General features: G+C 34.3%; 1 protein-coding gene across 3 annotated transcripts in view; it reads right to left on the reverse strand.

The window, feature by feature from the left end:
* BCHE (butyrylcholinesterase) overlaps positions 1 to 19,229 on the reverse strand; it is an 89,038-nt gene that overhangs the window by 58,674 nt on the left and 11,135 nt on the right. The window contains exon 3 of one of the 3 annotated variants that reach the window (XM_019946302.3): positions 858 to 2,144. The exons of 1 other annotated variant lie outside the window; for it this stretch is intronic. In XM_019946302.3, coding sequence (XP_019801861.1) covers positions 2,117 to 2,144 — 28 coding nt within the window. In that variant the 3' untranslated portion in view covers positions 858 to 2,116. Of the gene's footprint in view, positions 1 to 857; positions 2,145 to 7,656; positions 8,326 to 19,229 lie in introns of those variants that run through there. One more of the 3 variants, XM_019946303.3, reaches the window with a different exon arrangement.

A 19,229-nucleotide genomic window follows, 5' to 3' on the forward strand; every position in this document is an offset into this window, starting at 1 on the left:
ATAATGGATGTTAACTAAACCTATTGTGGTTTATATATATTCACAATATATATAAACCAAACCATAATGCTGTATACCTTAAACTTACACAGTGATGTATGTCAATTATTTGTCAATAAAACTGGGAAAAGTAATTAGGTTTGTTATCTATAGTTATACTCAGTATGAGCTAGGGATAATATTTTTCTGTTTAATTTGTGATTTTCTAGCAGCAGGTTCAAATTCATAGGCAAGAAGTTTATGACAGTTTTCCATATTGTCTCTACTAGGAAGATTATGTCCACACAAAATATCTTGATATACACTATACATAGTGTCCTGGAAGAGTGCAGATTCAGGGACATACACTCCCTTCATTTGTGTACTAATGTATTTTAAGGGATTCACTGAATACTTTACATAGCTTTATCACTTTATAACATTTGTTCTTATTTTGTCCTTGGGTGTATTATTTTGTTACCAGATTTCCACTCAGAGGCTAGGCTGTGATATTGGGACAAACACCACTAGTCACAATGCCACTGGGAATAAGGATGCTTATTAAGGAATAAGGATGTGCATCAGCTCTGCTTTGATGACCATCTGGAGAATCAAGTTCCTCCATTTGAAATTAATAGCAAGTTATTTGACATTGGTTTCCTTAGTAGTCCTTGAGGTAAGTTGTTATCTCTTTTAAATATTTTTGTTCTTCAGTATAACATTAAATGAAGAATTGGTGTGGTGCTTTCAACTCAAAGAACAAACTGTAGCAAGATCAGAACATAAGACTGAGGGGAAACTTCTGCACAAACAGAAACATCTGATTCAGGATTAATACATTAAAACTCCGATTAAAACATGCAGTTGAATGAATTATCCTTTTTTTTTTTTTTACATTTTACTTGAGCTATAAATTAAATTGACCCAAGTTTATTTCACAGCGATGATAAAAATGAAGCTGCAGTACACAATAGATAGCTGAAGTAGACACAATAAATCTTTAATTTTTTAAATCAGCCATGAAAACAGCAGCAATGCTAAATTTTAACCAGTAGAATATGACAACCTGAGAAATGAAACAACCTGGCTCAAAAGTGGAAGCCTCAAACTGCAAAAGAATCTAAAGTGGAGGGATTTAGATCTCCATTTAAGAGGCAGTTACAAACCTCACAGAAGAGGTGAAATTAGGAATGGTTCTGCACATGCAGGTGGAGGTCTAGTTCTTCTTCTAACTAAATTTCCATTTAATGCCAAAGGACAAGAGTCAAATAAAAGTGAAGACACACCTACCTATATATTCATGAAGAGGAGCCCCACCTGTGTGCAAATGTGCTTGACAGAGGGATGTAAATGTGGAGAGAAATTCAAGAATGAAGGATAAATTGAAAAGTAATAAAATTATTTTAAACATGAGAGGGGTTTTGTATGAATAGACAATGGTAATGTTCTGGGAATAAATGAATTATCTGCATCTACCAAAAAACACAAAACTCAACTGACAGTAGAAATTAATTTGATTTGCTCTTCAAAAATTCTATTTTTGGATTTCTATTTTCAGCATTAAAATTTTAATTTCTAAATTTGAAATAAAGACAATTTAGTCTGATAATTTAGACTTCTTGTTTCCTCAACAAGACAGTAGGGCACGTGGATAACCATTGTTACCTTCCTAGTGCATAGAGTTTCAGCTTAAGCAGAGAATTTTCTGTGAGTAAGTATTGGATATAGTAGGGATTAAAAAATAATAGTAAACAGTAAAATCTAGAGTGGCAAGGTGGCTACGTGATCTAGTGAGAAAAAAATGGGCTTTGGCGTCAGAAAGACTTGGGTCAGAAGCCCATTACAAACCATGTCTAACCTTTGATTTTCCCCAATTTTATTCACTCTATCTCTTCATCTAACTAGGAGAGATAATACCTTCTAAGCAAATTTGTTGTCAAAATTAAATTAAATGCATTAATATATGTAAACACACTTAGTCCAAAGCTAGAAACTTGATAAATTTCTTTTCTATTTTTTTCCGTTCTTTTCTCTCCTTCTCATCCATCATTCTCTAGAGATTCTTTTTACTGTAGATCAGTTCAAGAGTTCAAAATATCTGCAGGCTGGATCCTGAAGATTCTGTGAGTACAGACTTTCAAGAACAGATAAGGGAGAACCTCATTCTATCAGGAACAAACAGAAAATTATATAAGTAAATATTTTTAGTCTTTATCCATTCTTAACACTTTGGTACTAACTCTGAAATACATAATTTTATCAATAGTTAAACAGTTTGATGAGATAAAAATATACTGTAGTATCCTTGTTCAAAGTTTTCTTAGATATAAATCCATAACTGGATAAAAATTGTACCTCATAAGTCTTTTATATTTTTGTGGATCTACCACAAGACTTAAAAGACAAAAGTATTATATTTATCACTGTTTATACTCTATGTTTAGGTTTAAGGCATTAAATATGCTCTTGGTGGCATGATAACCTAACCATTTGTTTCACATGCTAGACATAAGAAAACTATAAAACTACAGTATTATGGTTTCAAATAAATGGAAAGTTCAATTTTTAAACTGTGCTTAAAATTGGCATTTCTAATTTTGTGAATTTTTAAATTCAACTCTTGCATTCTAGTTATAACTTAACTGTTGTAGAGTGCCAGGGAAGTTAAATGAAAATGAAATATTTTACATACATTTTTCATATTTTTTGCTAGTTACTAATGATGTCATTAATATTTATTTGAGCCGTCTTTAATGTGGTATCTTCCCATGGTGAAAAATGTTCAAATAATATTCTATAGAAAGAGATGTAATACTGTGGCTAGGCATACACCCTGATAGTGTATGGGTGTGAAGGGGGAAACTTACTAAATATACCTTCTTTAATATGGAAGTATGTATATTCTAGTTATTAAGGGATATGCTCCAAAGCATTGTACATTGGCATTAGTTCTTCCCGATTTTTTCTAACCCCTTTCTCTGTTGTTTATCGTTTCAAGCTAGTAAAAATGTTTAGTATGCCCTTCATAATGTCATAGGGTTTCCACAATTCTCTAATTGCTCAACCATCTTTACTTTCGTTCCATGACGGTCTTCTGCATACATTTTTTGTTGTTGTTGTTCAGGATTATGGTTCCAAACTTTTTAACCAGGGAAAAAAATGGTATAAAGAGAAGCTACTGTGGATTAAACCACACAAACTGCAGAATTATAATAAATCAATGTTCTGTGTCATGTTGTTAAACAAGAAATAAGTTCACTTTGACTATTTACCAATAATTTTTTTAAATACTTCAAAAAATTAAATAAAAATTCTTCAATATGTAGCTGGTATCTTTTTGATGTTGAACTAATTTTTATATTATTTTCAATATTAAATTATCAAATATTTCTGTTCATTTTCTTACAATCATCTTTTATTCTCTTGTTTTTCTTCTTTACTGAATAATTTTCAGTTCTTAAATCACTAAAGATTGAAGATCAATTTTGATTTTTCATCACCTTATTACCTTCCACTTGTGGATATCTGATTATGTTTATATCTAGAGCAGGTTTACAATGGGAGAATTTACATATGATGCACCAATATTTTATAAAGTCAAAACTACTTTACAAGATAAAGGTTATTGATCCTTAACTACGTTGAAAATTTGGTTGAGCATATTCTGTTAAAACCTTAATTGATCCACCATTTAGATTCACTTATTGACACCAAAATCTTTCCCTAGTCCAAAAACCGGAGACAAAAATGTTAAAAGACAATGTTGAAATAATTTCTAGGCCTACGATGGAACTGCTCCTGCCTGAGGTGCTATATCAGCAAACCCAAACTTTGAAAACATTTGTACTCCTGTAAATACTCTGTTTTACCAGAAAAGTAGTACAGTTGACCCTTGAACAACATGGGTTTGAACTGCTCAGGTCCACTTATATGCATATTTTTCTCAATAATAAATACTACAGTACTACGCGATCCTCTGTTGTTTGAATCTGAGGCCGTGGAATATGTATACGGAGGCCAACTATAAATTATACTGTATTTTCAACTTCACAGGAGGGTGGGTGCCCCTAATCCCAGCATTGTTCAAGGGTCAACTGTACATCCAGTCAGCCAACCCCCAAACATCAAGTCAACTCTGGGCTCTATACTTATTTCCTTATCCTTGATCTTTAATAAGGTCACACATGCAACACCAGCCAGTCCTGTCCTGTCTCCTTCTTACTGTTTCTAAAGTCTATAAAACTCACTCCTGTCCAAACATCCCTCAGGAAGAGCACTACACTGCTTGTGAAACACTGTATTCCCCAAGTCCATAGACTGTTTTCCCTTGAATAGAACACCAAACCCGATACTAAGTTGTTTTATTTTTGTCGTTTGACAGCAATGAATATAAATTTATGTTTTAAGCAAATTTTCTGTAAAAGTTTCCACATAAGAAAGGGCAATTGTAAAGATGAGGTTCAATTTCATATTTAGAAGTTAATAATTTTTCTCACTTTAAAAATTACTTATTCATTACATATAAATGATCTCCATTGTACTCATGGTAGAAAAAGAATGTAATTAATTAAAGATATAAACCATCCAATGTGGCTCTATATTATAATTTAGGTAGAGATCAAAAAACCTATCTTAATTTACACTTAGTTCATTAGAAGCCCGAGTAACTAATAGAATATCTGAACCCCAAGTTGATGGAGGAGACAAGATTAGGACTTGTACATCCTTGAATTTTAATTATTTTTACAGTTGTTATGTTTCTTTAACTTCCACAATGGTTACTTTGTAATAAACCCCCTTGTATTACAAGGTCTGAGTAATTTATTTTCTAATAACTCAAATTGATAAGTAGATAGAACATTATAAATAATTTGGGGGGGTAATAACTTGAAAATGAAATCTGAGATTGTAGTCTAGTGTTATATATAGAATTAGTTTGAAGAATCTACAAATAACATATTTTCTGGTTTATGTTATTTTTCCCTCATTCTTTATTTCAGTGTTCACTAATATGATTCAAAAGTCTTTATGAACACATTTTATGAAACATTCATTTCCCAGAAGTTATCTTTTCTTAAGCAGAAAATAAAACAAAACAAAAATCCAAAAATAAACAATAATATAAACTCAAATGCATATTCAGAGCTTTAGAGATTTAGGCTGAGGGAGAAGGAAACCTTATTTCTATTATAATGCTAATATTTAGACCAAGTTTTGCCCTTATGATGTTGATCTTTACTTTCCTCAGCTCATTTAACACTTAATGGAAACCCTGAATATGCAGACTGAGTCCTGCCTAAACCCAGAGCCAACCTTGAGAAATGCAGTCAGGACAGTAGAAATGCAGTGAGTCCCTTTGAAACTGGAGGGAATGGGGCACGGCACAACATTTAAAAGAATGACATAGCCCCAAGGGCACGACATAAACTGGTTAGAACCAGCTAGGTCCAAGATGACAGACAACTGACTTCCACTAGACCTTGAGCATGCTAAATGACACACCCACAGGCACCATGACAGCTGCAAGGCTGACCACAAAAGGTCAAAAAGTGGGCAGTGGCCTAACTCCTGGAAATCCCCACCCCTTCCCCCAAATAGCTGGAATACTCCTCCTACTCATTAGCCTATGAAATTAACCACCCCTATAAAAACTGACAACCCCCATACCCTGGTTCCTGTCTTGCCTTTTGAGATGTTCCATACTCCGTCTGTGGAGTGTGTTTCTCTCTAAATAATCCACTTCTTGCCTATCACTTTGCCTCTCACTGAATACCTTCTGTGCTGAGACACAAAGAACCTGAGCCTCAGTAAGTCCAGACACCCGGTGAGTGAATGTAATTAAAAGACTGTGGGGGGCTTCCCTGGTGGCGCAGTGGTTGGGAGTCCGCCTGCCGATGCAGGGAACTTGGGTTCGTGCCCCGGTCTGGGAGGATCCCGCATGCCGCTGAGCGGCTGGGCCCGTGAGACATGGACGCTGAGCCTGCGTGTCCGGAGCCTGTGCTCCGCACGGGAGAGGCCACGACAGTGAGAGGCCCGCATACCGCAAAAAAAAAAAAAAAAAAAAAAAAAAAAAGACTGTGGGTTCAAGTCCCAGTCTGGGTTTTGGCTGGGTTCGAGTCCTGGCACGTGGATTCAAGTCCCAATCTCAGTTGCATGGTTTCACCTTGATAGCCTCATTCTCCAATCCCTGCTGGCCTGATCCAGTTGTGAGAATGAGTTCTCACTTCAGTGTCCATTTTTTTATTCTGTTCTTCTTCCTACCAACCTGTGGGCCTGATACCGAGCAGGACCCTGTGGGGCTCTTGGGCACAAAAGCCTTTCTGTGTCCCCCATTTCTTGGTTACAGGAAATAGGCTTCATTCAGACTCTATGACCTTCCCTGAGTTCCAATGAGCAGGTTCAAACAGTTGCTAATTAGGGAAGGGAGGGGATGTGGAGACAATGGAGGAACAGTCAAAAGAAACAATGGTGCAGCCTTGGGGCAAAGTCCTCGTTCTCCTTCAAGGGATATACATAACATACATATACTTTGAGCTGTTTTGCAGATACTGAAACTCCCACCAGGTGGGAGAAGATAACTACGTTGCCCACAAGCACGTAGACCCCAGACCAGTTGGAACCAAGAGGTTGATGATGCGTACTCCCACTTACTTTACCACCAACCATTCAGAAGAATGTCCACGAGCTGATCACGCCCTTTTTGAACCATTGCTATAAAACTTCTTACTGCCTCTCTAAGTTGGGACACACGGTTTTGAGGGCATTAGCCCACTGTGGCCCCCTTTCCCTGGCAAAGCAATAAAGCTATTCTTTTCTACTTCATCCAAAACTCTGTCTCCAAGATTTAATTTGTTGTCGGGGTACAGAGGCTGGATTTGGCTTCAGGTCCTTCACTGAACTTCCCTCCGACACTTTTTCAACTTTTGCCAAACTTTGTTTCTTGAGGCTACTTCACATTTGCTGTAGGCCGTCTGACTTCCAGTTAGGGTTACCAGATTTAGCACAAACAAAACAAAACAAAACAGAACCCCACGTTAATAGTGAATTTTAGCTAAACAAGTAATTTATCGATTTATTTTTTTAGTTTAAGCATGCCCCATGCAGACTTATGAGACATACTTACACTAAAATAAATCTGTTTAGCTGACCTAAACAATATGTAACTAATCAACTAGGTATCCTGTTCTTTATCCATCAACTCTACTTGCAGTATGTGTCTGGAAATATGTCAGATATTTTACATGTGGTTTCTCAAATTTTCATGACAGCCAGGAGATAGGTATTAGCATTCCCATATTAAAGATAAGGAAACTAAGGGCAGAAAAGATTCAATTATTTGCTCTTTCCCTTTCCCATTGGTATACAAAAATTCTAATATAGAGGGGACAAAGTACGGGAAAGAAGTACCTGGTTTCTTCCATCAGAACACAGGGCTCAAGATGGAGCTCTGGTTTTTACTAATACATGTGGAATTTTGAGCAGCTTAAGTTCTTTAAATACCCTCAGTAACCTTGTCATCACATGTTGATGATGATTATACTTCCTTAGAAAGTTGTCTGTCCTAATGAAAGTGAAGTCCTGAGCAGAGAATGAGCACATGTTAGCAGTTAATACATTCTAACTGATGTTATTATTAATATGAACAATACTATAGGCTTAAAATTGTTAATCCGAATGCTACTTGGTCAGTACTTTCTTAAGAATATTCAGACCACAACAAAAGCCTAAATTATTATATATGGGTCATGTGTGAGGCATATTCCTTAAGGGCTCAGTTATTTTTATTGTAACCGCATTTATTTTATTATAACAAATTAATTTTCCTAACAGATATTGCATAATACTTCCTTGAATCTTAAAGGATACATGGAAGGCACTACATAACATGCTTTGTGGACTCAGGGTCAATATTTTGTCACTACTTAACAGAAGGTTGTGCATCAGAGGTTACTGTCCCTCCCCCACCCACAGCTGCTTGTCTGGCTGTTAGTTTGTGACCTCTCAGTTTTGTTGTAAAGTTTCTTGCTTCCTGCCCTAGCTCTCAGAAATCTGCTGCTTCTGATTGTGTCTCATTTTAAAAAATAGAGAAATAATTCTTTCAGAATTTAGGGCACATTATAAGTCCATAGGTTCCAAAGGATGAAATACAACCTTTTCTGTGGAATGAATATCAAAGAAATATTTCATGACAGCCTTTTTTTGATGTTCAGAATATTTGGGTGGTGGTTTTATTTTCCCTTTGCTTCCCATCTCTTGATTCCCTTAGTTTGTGCTCTTCAAAATCCAAGTTACTGACAGCCTGATTTCTAACCAAAGGGTTTGCATTGTATTTAGATTCATTGTTTTCTAAAAAGAAAATAAATAAATGAATAAAGTTAGGTAGATGATTATGATGCTGACACAAAACCATTATTAGTCACATTAATCACTGTACCATTCCCATCAGCACATAAACCTGTTGCAACATCTCCCATGAAAAAGCAAAAACAATCAAAATACCTCCTGCTCTCTTGTTCCCATATCCCCTGTTTCAATTCTCCTGTTCCACTTAAAAGTAAAGCTCTTTGAAAAAGACGATTCAAATTGCAAGTTCTAATTATTTTCCTCTCATTCTCCTTTGAATTGCCATTAAGGTTTTAGTCCCTATCACTCCATCAAAATATCAGGTATCTTTGCCACCAATCATCTGCACAGTTCCAAACCCACGAAACTTTATATACAGTTTCATATAGTTTTCCTTATACTTATCCTATATTTGATACAGATATTCACTCCCTCCTTGAAATGCTTTCTTCATTTCGTCTTGGGAGATATTTTGTTCTCCTAGTTGGCCTTCTAACTCATTGGCTAAACATTCTATTCTCTCTGCTGGTTACTCTTCCTTCTCCAAATCTCTAGCCTTGAAGAACTCAGACATCTGCCTCCGTAAATGATATAGTCCTTTCTCATGACTTTAAATACCATTTTCATGTTGTTAGATACCAAATTTATATCTCCAGCTTCTACCTCTCCCTTGAATTTCAGACTTCAGTATTAGAATACCTATTTTATTGCTCCAAGTGTCTACAGAATAGGCAGCTTAAATTTAAAATGTTTAAATCAGCACTTTTGATTACACAGTCTCAACCATTATCCTACCATAGTCATCCCTATCTCAGAAATTGGCACCTCTGTTCTTCTGGTGGCTCAGGTCTAAAAGCTTGGTGCATCCTCTTCTCCACTTGCTCTCTCATATCCCACATCCAATCTATCAGCAAATCCTGTCAGATCTTCTTTCAAAGTATATCCTGACCATGGCTTTCCAGTTATACCTAATTCAAGACACCACCTGGATTGCTACAGTAGCCTCCTAGCTCCTTTCTCAGATTCACTCTTATTTACCTACCAGTCAGAGAGATGAGATGCTTATAAAGTTTGAGTCAAATTATGCCACTCAATTGCCCCAAATGTTCCACGACTTACTGTTTCACTCAGATTCCAGAAAACGTATCTAAGCTCCAAATCTTACATAGCTTGACCCTCTGTGCTTCTCTGACTTTGCCTTTTACCACTTACCCCTCACATACACTCGCTGTCTTGCTGTTCCTGCAAAATCCTAAATATTTCAGTCTTAGGGCACGTCCTTGCTGCTTTCTCTCCTGAGAAAACTTTTTCCCAAGATATCGACACATTTTTCTCTGAATATCCACATAATTAACTCTGTCATTTTGCTCTAATATAACTCTGTGAGAGGCTTTTCATGGCAACCCTACAAATAGTGTCACATTCCACTCATTTCAGGCTCTATGTCCCTAAATATGCTTAATATTTTTTCAGAGCTCTGATCACTATAAGACATATTATACATTTGTTTATTGTCTTTTTCCGTCTATAAATTGTAAGGCCCCTGAAGGTAGAAACTTTCTCCGGGATTTTTTTTTTCCCCTCCAACATTTTCCTTTTCATTTTTTTTTCTTTCTTTCCCTTGGTATATTTTGATTACTACTGTATTCACATCACCTAAGTAATACTTGGTGCATACAGGCTTTCAAATATATTTGTTGAGTGACTAAATGGAAGAATGAATAAACAAATCATCATATTCCATGACCCATCTAAAGAAATATTATTAATTTGTGATTAGCAAGTGCTTTATAAAAGATGTGAATTTTAATTACAATGAGCTTCATAAAATGTGTAATTTTTCCTATTTCCAGAAACATTATCAAACCAGCATGAGCCTGATTGGCATTGTGACTTTTAAGAAAAACATAAATTCTAACACTTGGGATATCATTGGGTTATTATTTGGTTTATAATGGTTTATCAGATAAAATATATTTTGTAATTAATAATTCTAGTCATAAAAAATATTATTTATATATCAATCCTTAGAGAATGATACACCAAAAGTAATTCAATTTAATTTGTAAGATAAAGATTCACTTGCTTTTACATAACAGAGGTCTGTGGACAAGTGAATATTAACATTTCATGTATAATAAATCAATAGATTATCCCATCAGGTTAATAGTACCTATCATGCTAATATGAAGATGTCCAGGAGAGATATTAACATACAGAAAAGTTAAAAGAGTGGAATTATGCTTTTTAGCTCTGATCTTGAGTGTTATTGACTGGGAAGGAAAATTGGAGCAAAAACAATTTCTTGGAACTTAATATAACCAACCACATTTTAATCACATCTGATTATGGAACAGTCAGAAAAATATAGTATTTTAAACAGAAACATATTTAAAGTCACATTTTGGTTAATGCATTTTGTTATTTTGAGGTTATTATTTTGTATCTGACAAGTCTTTTGAAGTATTGCATTTATGTGTACATTCCTGAAAATTTGATGCTGACTTTTAAAATATAATTGATAATTAATTCTAATTTCAGATTGAACTTAAGATTTACAGGTAGACTGGATGTTATAATTTTTCCAAATACAGAAAAAACTTTGAGCAAACATAGAGAACAAATCACATTAAGCTATTTCCAAGTAAACTGATCCTATAAATATGATTTTCTATGTTTGAATGAGCTCTCTTATATCCCCAAAACATTAGTTTTCCCCTACTTCACTGTGAAGAGTATTTCAAAACACTTAGTCAAATATATTTTAGTATAGCTATCTTTATAGAGGTAGTAGCCTTTTGGGGAATCTGGTTTCTCCTCATTCCACTGTCACTGATGGTAAAATATTGCTGCACTCTAATATGGTTTTGCAAATAACCTTATGTACATTTTAAATTGTCCTGTAACATAATTCCTTTTTTTCATATAAGTTACACTAATGCATATGTATATTTTTTCACTTACATTTATATTCTATTTGTTAAACTAAGGTATTTTACAGGAACACTGCAGCCAACTTTTATTTTATTCCTTACTAAATCCTCACCTAATTCCTAAGGGGGAAAAAAGAATTTGAAGCAATAGAACATTGATGCATTGGTGTGGTCATGATAACAATAAAATAAATCCCAGGGGATTTGAACCCTAACCCTTTTGTGAAGTCATCAAAATGTTCCAGTTAGGTTAATTATGATAATGTACCACAAATAATTATAGAATCAGAGAGTAAGGACTTTTTCCCTCTCTCTGGAAACCACTTGAACTATTATCTGTCAAAAAATCTAATTATAAGCCTGATAATAATTGGACTAGCTGGCCAGATGACAGTCTTTCACAAACTTAAATTTGTCTCTGTATGTCACGATGTCTAATTTTAGTCTATGCTCTGCCCTTACCTCTATAACATTAACCAGGCAGGTATCAGCATGCTAACATGTTAAAATTATAAGTTTGCAACCAAATGCATTTCCTAAGCATATTTAATGACTGCTTTCATAATAATTCATGGTGAAGACAGCCTGGAGAATGGATAATAGAAGGAAATGAAAGTTAATCGCCTTGAGTCATAGCTAATCTTTGTTCTTCCCCTATTAGCTCCAATTCACTTTTCTTCTATGGACCACACTCTTTTCATCAGAAAACGTTAAATAGTGTCATCATTTCAGCAAATTTTCATTCTAATAATAGCATCCATATACTTCATACCTTGTCAGTATAATGGTACCGTTCACTTTAAAACTATCTCTAACTGCTACCCTTTTGGTATATTTGAGACATCTCTTATTAAAAGGTGTGTTGTAATTAAGTCCTAGAATATTTATTTTTAGTTGAAAAATATAATAAAAATAAATTCAAGTGTAATTTGAAAATTAATTTCTTGGTGAAGGGATACAAACTCTATAAAAAGAGAACAGACACATGCTAAGTTCCTATACAGAGATTTAGAATAAAGGGGTACCTGTTCTCCACTAATATTTTCTTTAACTTTTCTTCAGTTTTTCTATTACCTTTTAAAAACATAAAATGATTCCAGGAGATGAAAAGAAAAGAACACACAAAGAAAATATACTTGTTTGAAAATTAAGTGGGGTTGAAATGTTATTTCAATCACTTTATTTCTTCTGTCATATATAAGTAAACACAATAGAAATATAGCTATTAAACACTAAATATTAAATAAACTTCACATTATAAATATTAGAAAATACATTATTATTAAGTTCACTTCTACTAGTAAAATGAAGTTATAGCAATACATATAAAACACCCATCCTATATATATCTGGAATATAGCAATAAAGTTCATTATTTTAGAAATCTGGCAAATCTGTAATTTCTAATTATTGCAATTATAATTAATTACACAGAAGCAGGCCTATTTTAAATTCTCCCAATTATTCAAAGTAATCTTGTGCACTAAGGAATAATGACTTAGCATTTCATTTAATGTCACTTACTTTCCAGTACAAATGTCAAGAAATGTTCATATTTATTTTTTAAAGCTCAGTGAACCAGGGGACTGAAAGTTTAGTAATACATTTTTGTTCCTATTTAATAAGTTGTCCCTCACACTGTAAGGGAATAAATAATAAATAAATAAAACACACAAGGATAGCAGCAGGTATACTGATGTGAAGTTACTAAAAATACTTTGTTAAGTAACTTTTTGGTTTCATGACATCAAAATAGGACAAAATAAAAGTGCCTTGTGATATATCATTTATTTCTGGCAAAAAAGTATTAGGAAACAGTAACAAATTCAGAGCAGTTCTGAATAAATGAATTCTCACCAAAAAGACAGAAGCAAGTTAATTGCCTCAATTTTGCAGTTTACCTTTATTTGTTTGAAAACTTGATTAATGTTGAGTCAGGAAGTTAAACAATTGTACATTCTTGGGAGGAAGCCAAGTTTAATCTTAGATGAGAATAAATTGAAGTAGTTTATGCCTGGTAGGGGCAAAACTGAATTTGTTTAATGGAAAGGAGGAATGCAGTTTCCTGTCAATGATAAGGTTTATTTCAACATGTCAATAGGGTTGTATATTTATAGTCCCATTTTTCAGATAAGGAAAAACAGTAAGGAATTTTAAGTAACTTGTCTAAGGTTATATTATATACAAAGGATCTGTAGAAAGATTAACACTGGACACATTAGGGCTATCACTTATGATCGGGAAGACTGTGTAACTGCACTGTGAATAGCTCTCCTTGAGGTTGTGCCCTGGAAGAGCTCTGAAAATAGCACCCAGAGAGGACATAGCAAACAAAAGATGCTCTGCAACAGCAGGAGGCAACTGGAGTTGTCCTGGAATAATGATCCTCTATCTGTCGTTATGCTACTAATTGTATTTTGGCTTATTTTCCTTCTTTAGCTGTTCTGTCTATCTGACAAATCAAGTTTGATTTCACCAATTTCCTGTATCACTGAGGTAGTGCTGAATATACGTCATTAAGTGCTGGTTAATTTAATCTATTTGTCATCAAGCTATTGACTGGATGAATAATTGATGGATATATATGTTATATTGATATTTCAACAACTTCTATTATAGGATATTGGATATAATGCACATATGGACCTGTCTGCTATTTGGATATGGGTTTCATTCATTTTTAGAGATGGGATTGAGGGAAAAGCAGAAACAAGCAAAGTACATATGGGTGGAAATTCCAACTAGCAAAGGCATAAATGCATTGTGGCTTCTACTTTATGAGGACTCTCAAAGACTGCAACTAAAGACACTAAATTTGAATACCATTTAGTGCTTTCACAGAATAATGTTTTCTTTATTTTTGCAAGAAGTCAAATTAAAAAGTTTTTTTTCTAATATATTTTGGAAATTGACAAGATCTTTTAAAGTTACTGAAAAAAATGAATTTCATGGAACTGAATGAGAAATGTAAGGTTAAGATTCTCTTAAAATACAAATGGGAGAGAGGTTGGGCTTTCATCTTCATCCATAATGGAGTGATTGAAACTGGATTAACTCTGCTACCAAAAACAATTATATACTAGACCAAAAACAAACAAACCAAAACAAAAAGACAATGAGTTTCAGGAACTGGATAACAGGCAGCATAAGTCTATGATGCTTGAGAGAAGGGGAAGTTCAAGGTAAGTCCACATTTACTGTGGTTACTCACATAAGGATAAATTATTGTCCAAGATGCAGGGAGCTTGAGACTAAGCAGAGTACAGTAGGTTCACTGAGGTTAGAAGACAGAAATAAGAGTTCTAGGATACAGAAGAAACTAGAATCTGTGGGACTCGTCTCCCTGCAGATCTTTGGCTGAGTCTTGGGCTAAATATGTACAAGATGAGAGTATGAGAGGCTAAACAGAGAGAAGATGCTGCAGGGCTGAGAGCAGAAAAGAGATGGGAAAACTGGAGAGTGAATAACTATTATAATGTTGTCAACACTTTTGTTTTCATCTCACTAATACCTCATTAATACTCAGTCTAGCTGAGTGGAAAGTTATAACTTGGGAGTAAAGAGACTCAGTCTATCCCCATCCTAATAGACACTTAAACCAAGTAACTGTAATACCCTCAGTGACAACAGACATTGGAGTTTATGTCCTGCCAAGTGAGAGGGTCTATAAAATATCTTGGGCCGTTCATGGATTCACTCTAACAAAATATAAAACCAAGCCTATATACATTTGAGAAAAATTCATGTCTATACACATCCCTTAATTGAACTAGTAAAATTAAAAACAAACAAACATTATTCCATGGAAGCATACATTCTTCAGAGGAGGCTAAAATAATATAGAATTTCTACTCATATCATCCACAAAGTCTAGTACAAATTTGAAAATTTCTAGACATGCAAAGAAATAGGAAAACAGAAAATGAACCTATGAAACAGATATTGGATGAGCAAACAAAACCTTAAGGCAGCTATTGTAAGCATGTTCAAGAACTTAAAGGATAATATCTTTAAATAGAAAACAGGGAGGAACTCAGAAAAATAATGAAACTACTGGAAAATAATAGATCTGAACACTAATGAGTGAAATAAAAAAATCATTGGGTAAGTTCAACCACAGATTGAAGAAGATAGAAGAGTCATTGAGCTTGCAGAGAAACCAACTTAAAAATGTACCTAATTTGAAAAACAGAAGTAAAACTGAAGAAAAGGCAAGAAAAGAAATGAAACTGAGTTATCTGTAGTGAGGTGGATGGACCTAGAGTCTGTCATACAGAGTGAAGTAAGTCAGAAAGGGAAAAGCAAATACCATATGCTAACGCATATATACAGAATATAAAAAGATGGTACTGATGAACCTAGTGGCAGGGCAGGAATAAAGACACAGACATAGAGAATGGACTTGAGGACATGTAGGGGGAAGGGGAAGCTGGGACGAAGTGAGAGGGTAGCATTGACATATATACACTACCAAATGCAAAATGGATGGCTAGTGGGAAGCTACTGCATAGCACAGGGAGATCAGCTGGATGTTTTGTGATGACCTAAAGAGATGGGATAGGGAGGATGGGAGGAAGGCTCAAGAGGGAGGGGATATGGGGATATATGTATGTATATGGTTGATTCACTTTGTTGTGCAACAGAAACTAACACAGTATTGTGAAACAATTATACTCCAATAAAGATATATTAAAAATAAATAAATAAAATAGAAAAAATGTATCTAATTTGAAAAACAGAAGCAAAACTGAAGAAAAGGGAACAGAACCTTAGAGACCTGTGGAACAAAATTCAATAGTCTAGTGCATGTATATTTGGAGTTCTTGAAGGAGATAAGAGTGAGAATGGGGCAGAAAGAATATTTGATGGAATACTGACACAAAATTTCTCAAATGTGACATTGAAAATCACTAGGAAGAATCTTAGTAAACACCAGGCCAAAACAAAACAAAACTCCTCACCAAAGAAATCACACTTGGAAACATCATGAACAAACTATTGAAACCAAAGATAAAAAGAAAATTTTGAAATCAACCAAAGGAAACATTTTTTTAAATTGTATACAGGGGACAATCATATGAATAAAGGCTCCCTTTACATCAGAACTGAAGAGATAACAAGAAAATGAAACACAGCTTTAAACTGATAAAAGAATAAACGATCAAATCAGACTTCTATCTTCTTAAAAAATATTTGCTTCAATTGAAGCAAAATAAAGGTATTTTCAGATTAAAAAAAGCTGAGGAAATTTGTAAGTAGTCAACCTGCCGATGAGAAATCCTAAAGGATGTTCTTCAGCACAAAGGGAAATGATGTCAGATGAGAGCTAGAATCCACAAGAAAGAGTAAAGAACACTGGAAAGGTATATACATGAGTAAACATAAAAGAATATTTTTTTCTTTTCTTTTATGAATTTATATTAATATAACTGATCATTTAAGGTAAATAAAATTTTATGAGGGATTTTATATTATACATTGTATAAACATATGACAACAATATAAAAAAACATGGAGGACAATAAATGAAACTATACTGTTAGTTTCTTACATTTGTGAAGTAGTAAGAGTGAAAAGGAAAATAGGAAGCATGAATTGTTTAGAAAGTGGGAAATGTCAATGGCAAAGTGTTAAGTCATTCAGTATTAACTCTAAGTAGATAGTTATAAGTTACAGAAACAATTGTTAGCATTAAGGCAAATACTGGGGAAAAAATTAAAGGCAAACTAAAACACCTGTTTAAAAATAAAATCAAATAAAACATTAAAATAATGCAGAAAAAAGCTGAAAAGGAGCAATAAGAAGGATGGATTAAAAATAGTAAGGTGGTACCAGAAAACTACTAGAGCTAATCAATGAATTTGGTAAAGTTGCAGGATACAAAATTAAGGCACAGAAATCTCTTGCATTCCTATACACTAATGATGAAAAATCTGAAAGAGAAATTAAGGAAACATTCCCATTTACCATTGCAACAAAAAGAATAAAATACCTAGGAATAAGCTTACCTAGGGAGATAAAAGACCTGTATGCAGAAAATTATAAGACACTGAAGAAAGAAATTAAAGATGATACCAACAGATGGAGAGATATACCATGTTCTTGGATTGGAAGAATCAATATTGTGAAAATGACTATACTACCCAAAGCAATCTACAGATTCAATGCAATCCTTATCAAATTACCAACGGCAATTTTTATGGAACTAGAACAAAATATCTTAAAATTTGTATGGAGACTCAAAAGACCTGGAATAGCCAAAGCAGTTTTGAGAAAGAAAAATGGAGCTGGAGGAATCAGACTCCCTGACTTCAGACTATATTACAAAGTTATAGTAATCAAGACAATATGGTACTGGCACAAAAACAGAAACATAGATCAATACAACAAGATAGAAAACCCAGAGATAAACCCACGCACCTATGGTCAACTAATCTATGACAAAGGAGGCAAGGATATACAATGGAAAAAAGACAGTCTCTTCAATAAGTGGTGCTGGGAAAACTGGACAGCTACATATAAAAGAATGAAATTAGAACACTCCCTAACACCATACACAAAAATAAACTCAAAATGGATTTGACACCTAAATATAAGGCCAGACATTATCAAACTCTTAGAGGAAAACATAGGAAGAACACTCTTTGACATAAATCACAGCAAGGTCTTTTTTGATCCACCTCCTAGAGTAATGGAAATAAAAACCAAAATAAACAAATGGGACCTAATGAAACTTCAAAGCTTTTGCACAGCAAAGGAAAGCATAAACAAGATGAAAAGACAACCCTCAGAATGGGACAAAATATTTGCAAATGAAGCAATGGACAAAGGATTAATCTCCAAAATACAGAAACAGCTCATGCAGCTCAATATTTAAAAAAAACAAACAACCCAATCCAAAAATGGGCAGAAGACCTAAACAGACATTTCTCCAAAGAAGACATACAGATTGCCAAGAAGCACATGAAAAGCTTCTCAGCATCACTAATTATTAGAGAAATGCAAATCAAAACTACAATGAGGTATCACCTCACACCAGATAGAATGGGCATCAACAGAAAATCTACAAACAACAGATGCTGGAGAGGGTGTGGAGAAAAGGGAACCCTCTTGCACTGCTGGTGGGAATGTAAATTGATACAGCCATTATGAAGAACAGTATGGAGTTTCCTTAAAAATCTAATAGAATTACCATATGATCCAGCAATCCCACTACTGGGCATATACCCAGAGAAAACCATAATTCAAAAAGACACATGCACGCCAATGTTCATTGCAGCACTATTTACAATAGCCAGCTCATGGAAGCAACCTAAATGCCCATCAACAGATGAATGGATAAAGAAGATGTGGTGCATATATACAATGGAATATTACTTGGCCATAAAAAGGAACAAAATTGGGTCATTTGTTGAGACGTGGATGGATCTAGAGACTGTCATATAGAGTGAAGTAAGTCAGAAAGAGAAAAACCAATATCGTATATTAACGCATATATGTGGAACCTAGAAAAATGGTACAGATGAACCAGTTTGCAGGGCAGAAATTGAGACACAGATGTTGAGAACAAATGTATGGACACCAAGGGGGGAAAGCGGAAGGGGGTTTGGAATGGTGGTGTGATGAATTAGGCGATTGGGATTGACATGTATAGACTGATGAGTATAAAATTGATGACTAATAAGAACCTGCTGTGTAAAAAAATAAATAAAATAAAATTCAAAAAAAAAGAGAAAAAAATAATAGCAAGGTGGTAGATTTAAACAAAAACATATTGACAATTACATTAAATATCAAATAGGTTAATCACACCAACTGTAAGAAAGGGGTTTTTTTGGTTTGTTTTTAAATAGTTGGGTTCGAGTAAAAGGATGGAACAAAATATATTATGCAAATGTAAGCATGGGGAAACTTGATGTATCTATCTTAATATTAGGCAAAGTCAACTACAGGACAGAGACATTTCATAATGAT

Source organism: Tursiops truncatus, chromosome 4 (genome assembly GCF_011762595.2).
Source record: "Tursiops truncatus isolate mTurTru1 chromosome 4, mTurTru1.mat.Y, whole genome shotgun sequence".
Taxonomy (NCBI): Eukaryota; Metazoa; Chordata; class Mammalia; order Artiodactyla; family Delphinidae; genus Tursiops; species Tursiops truncatus.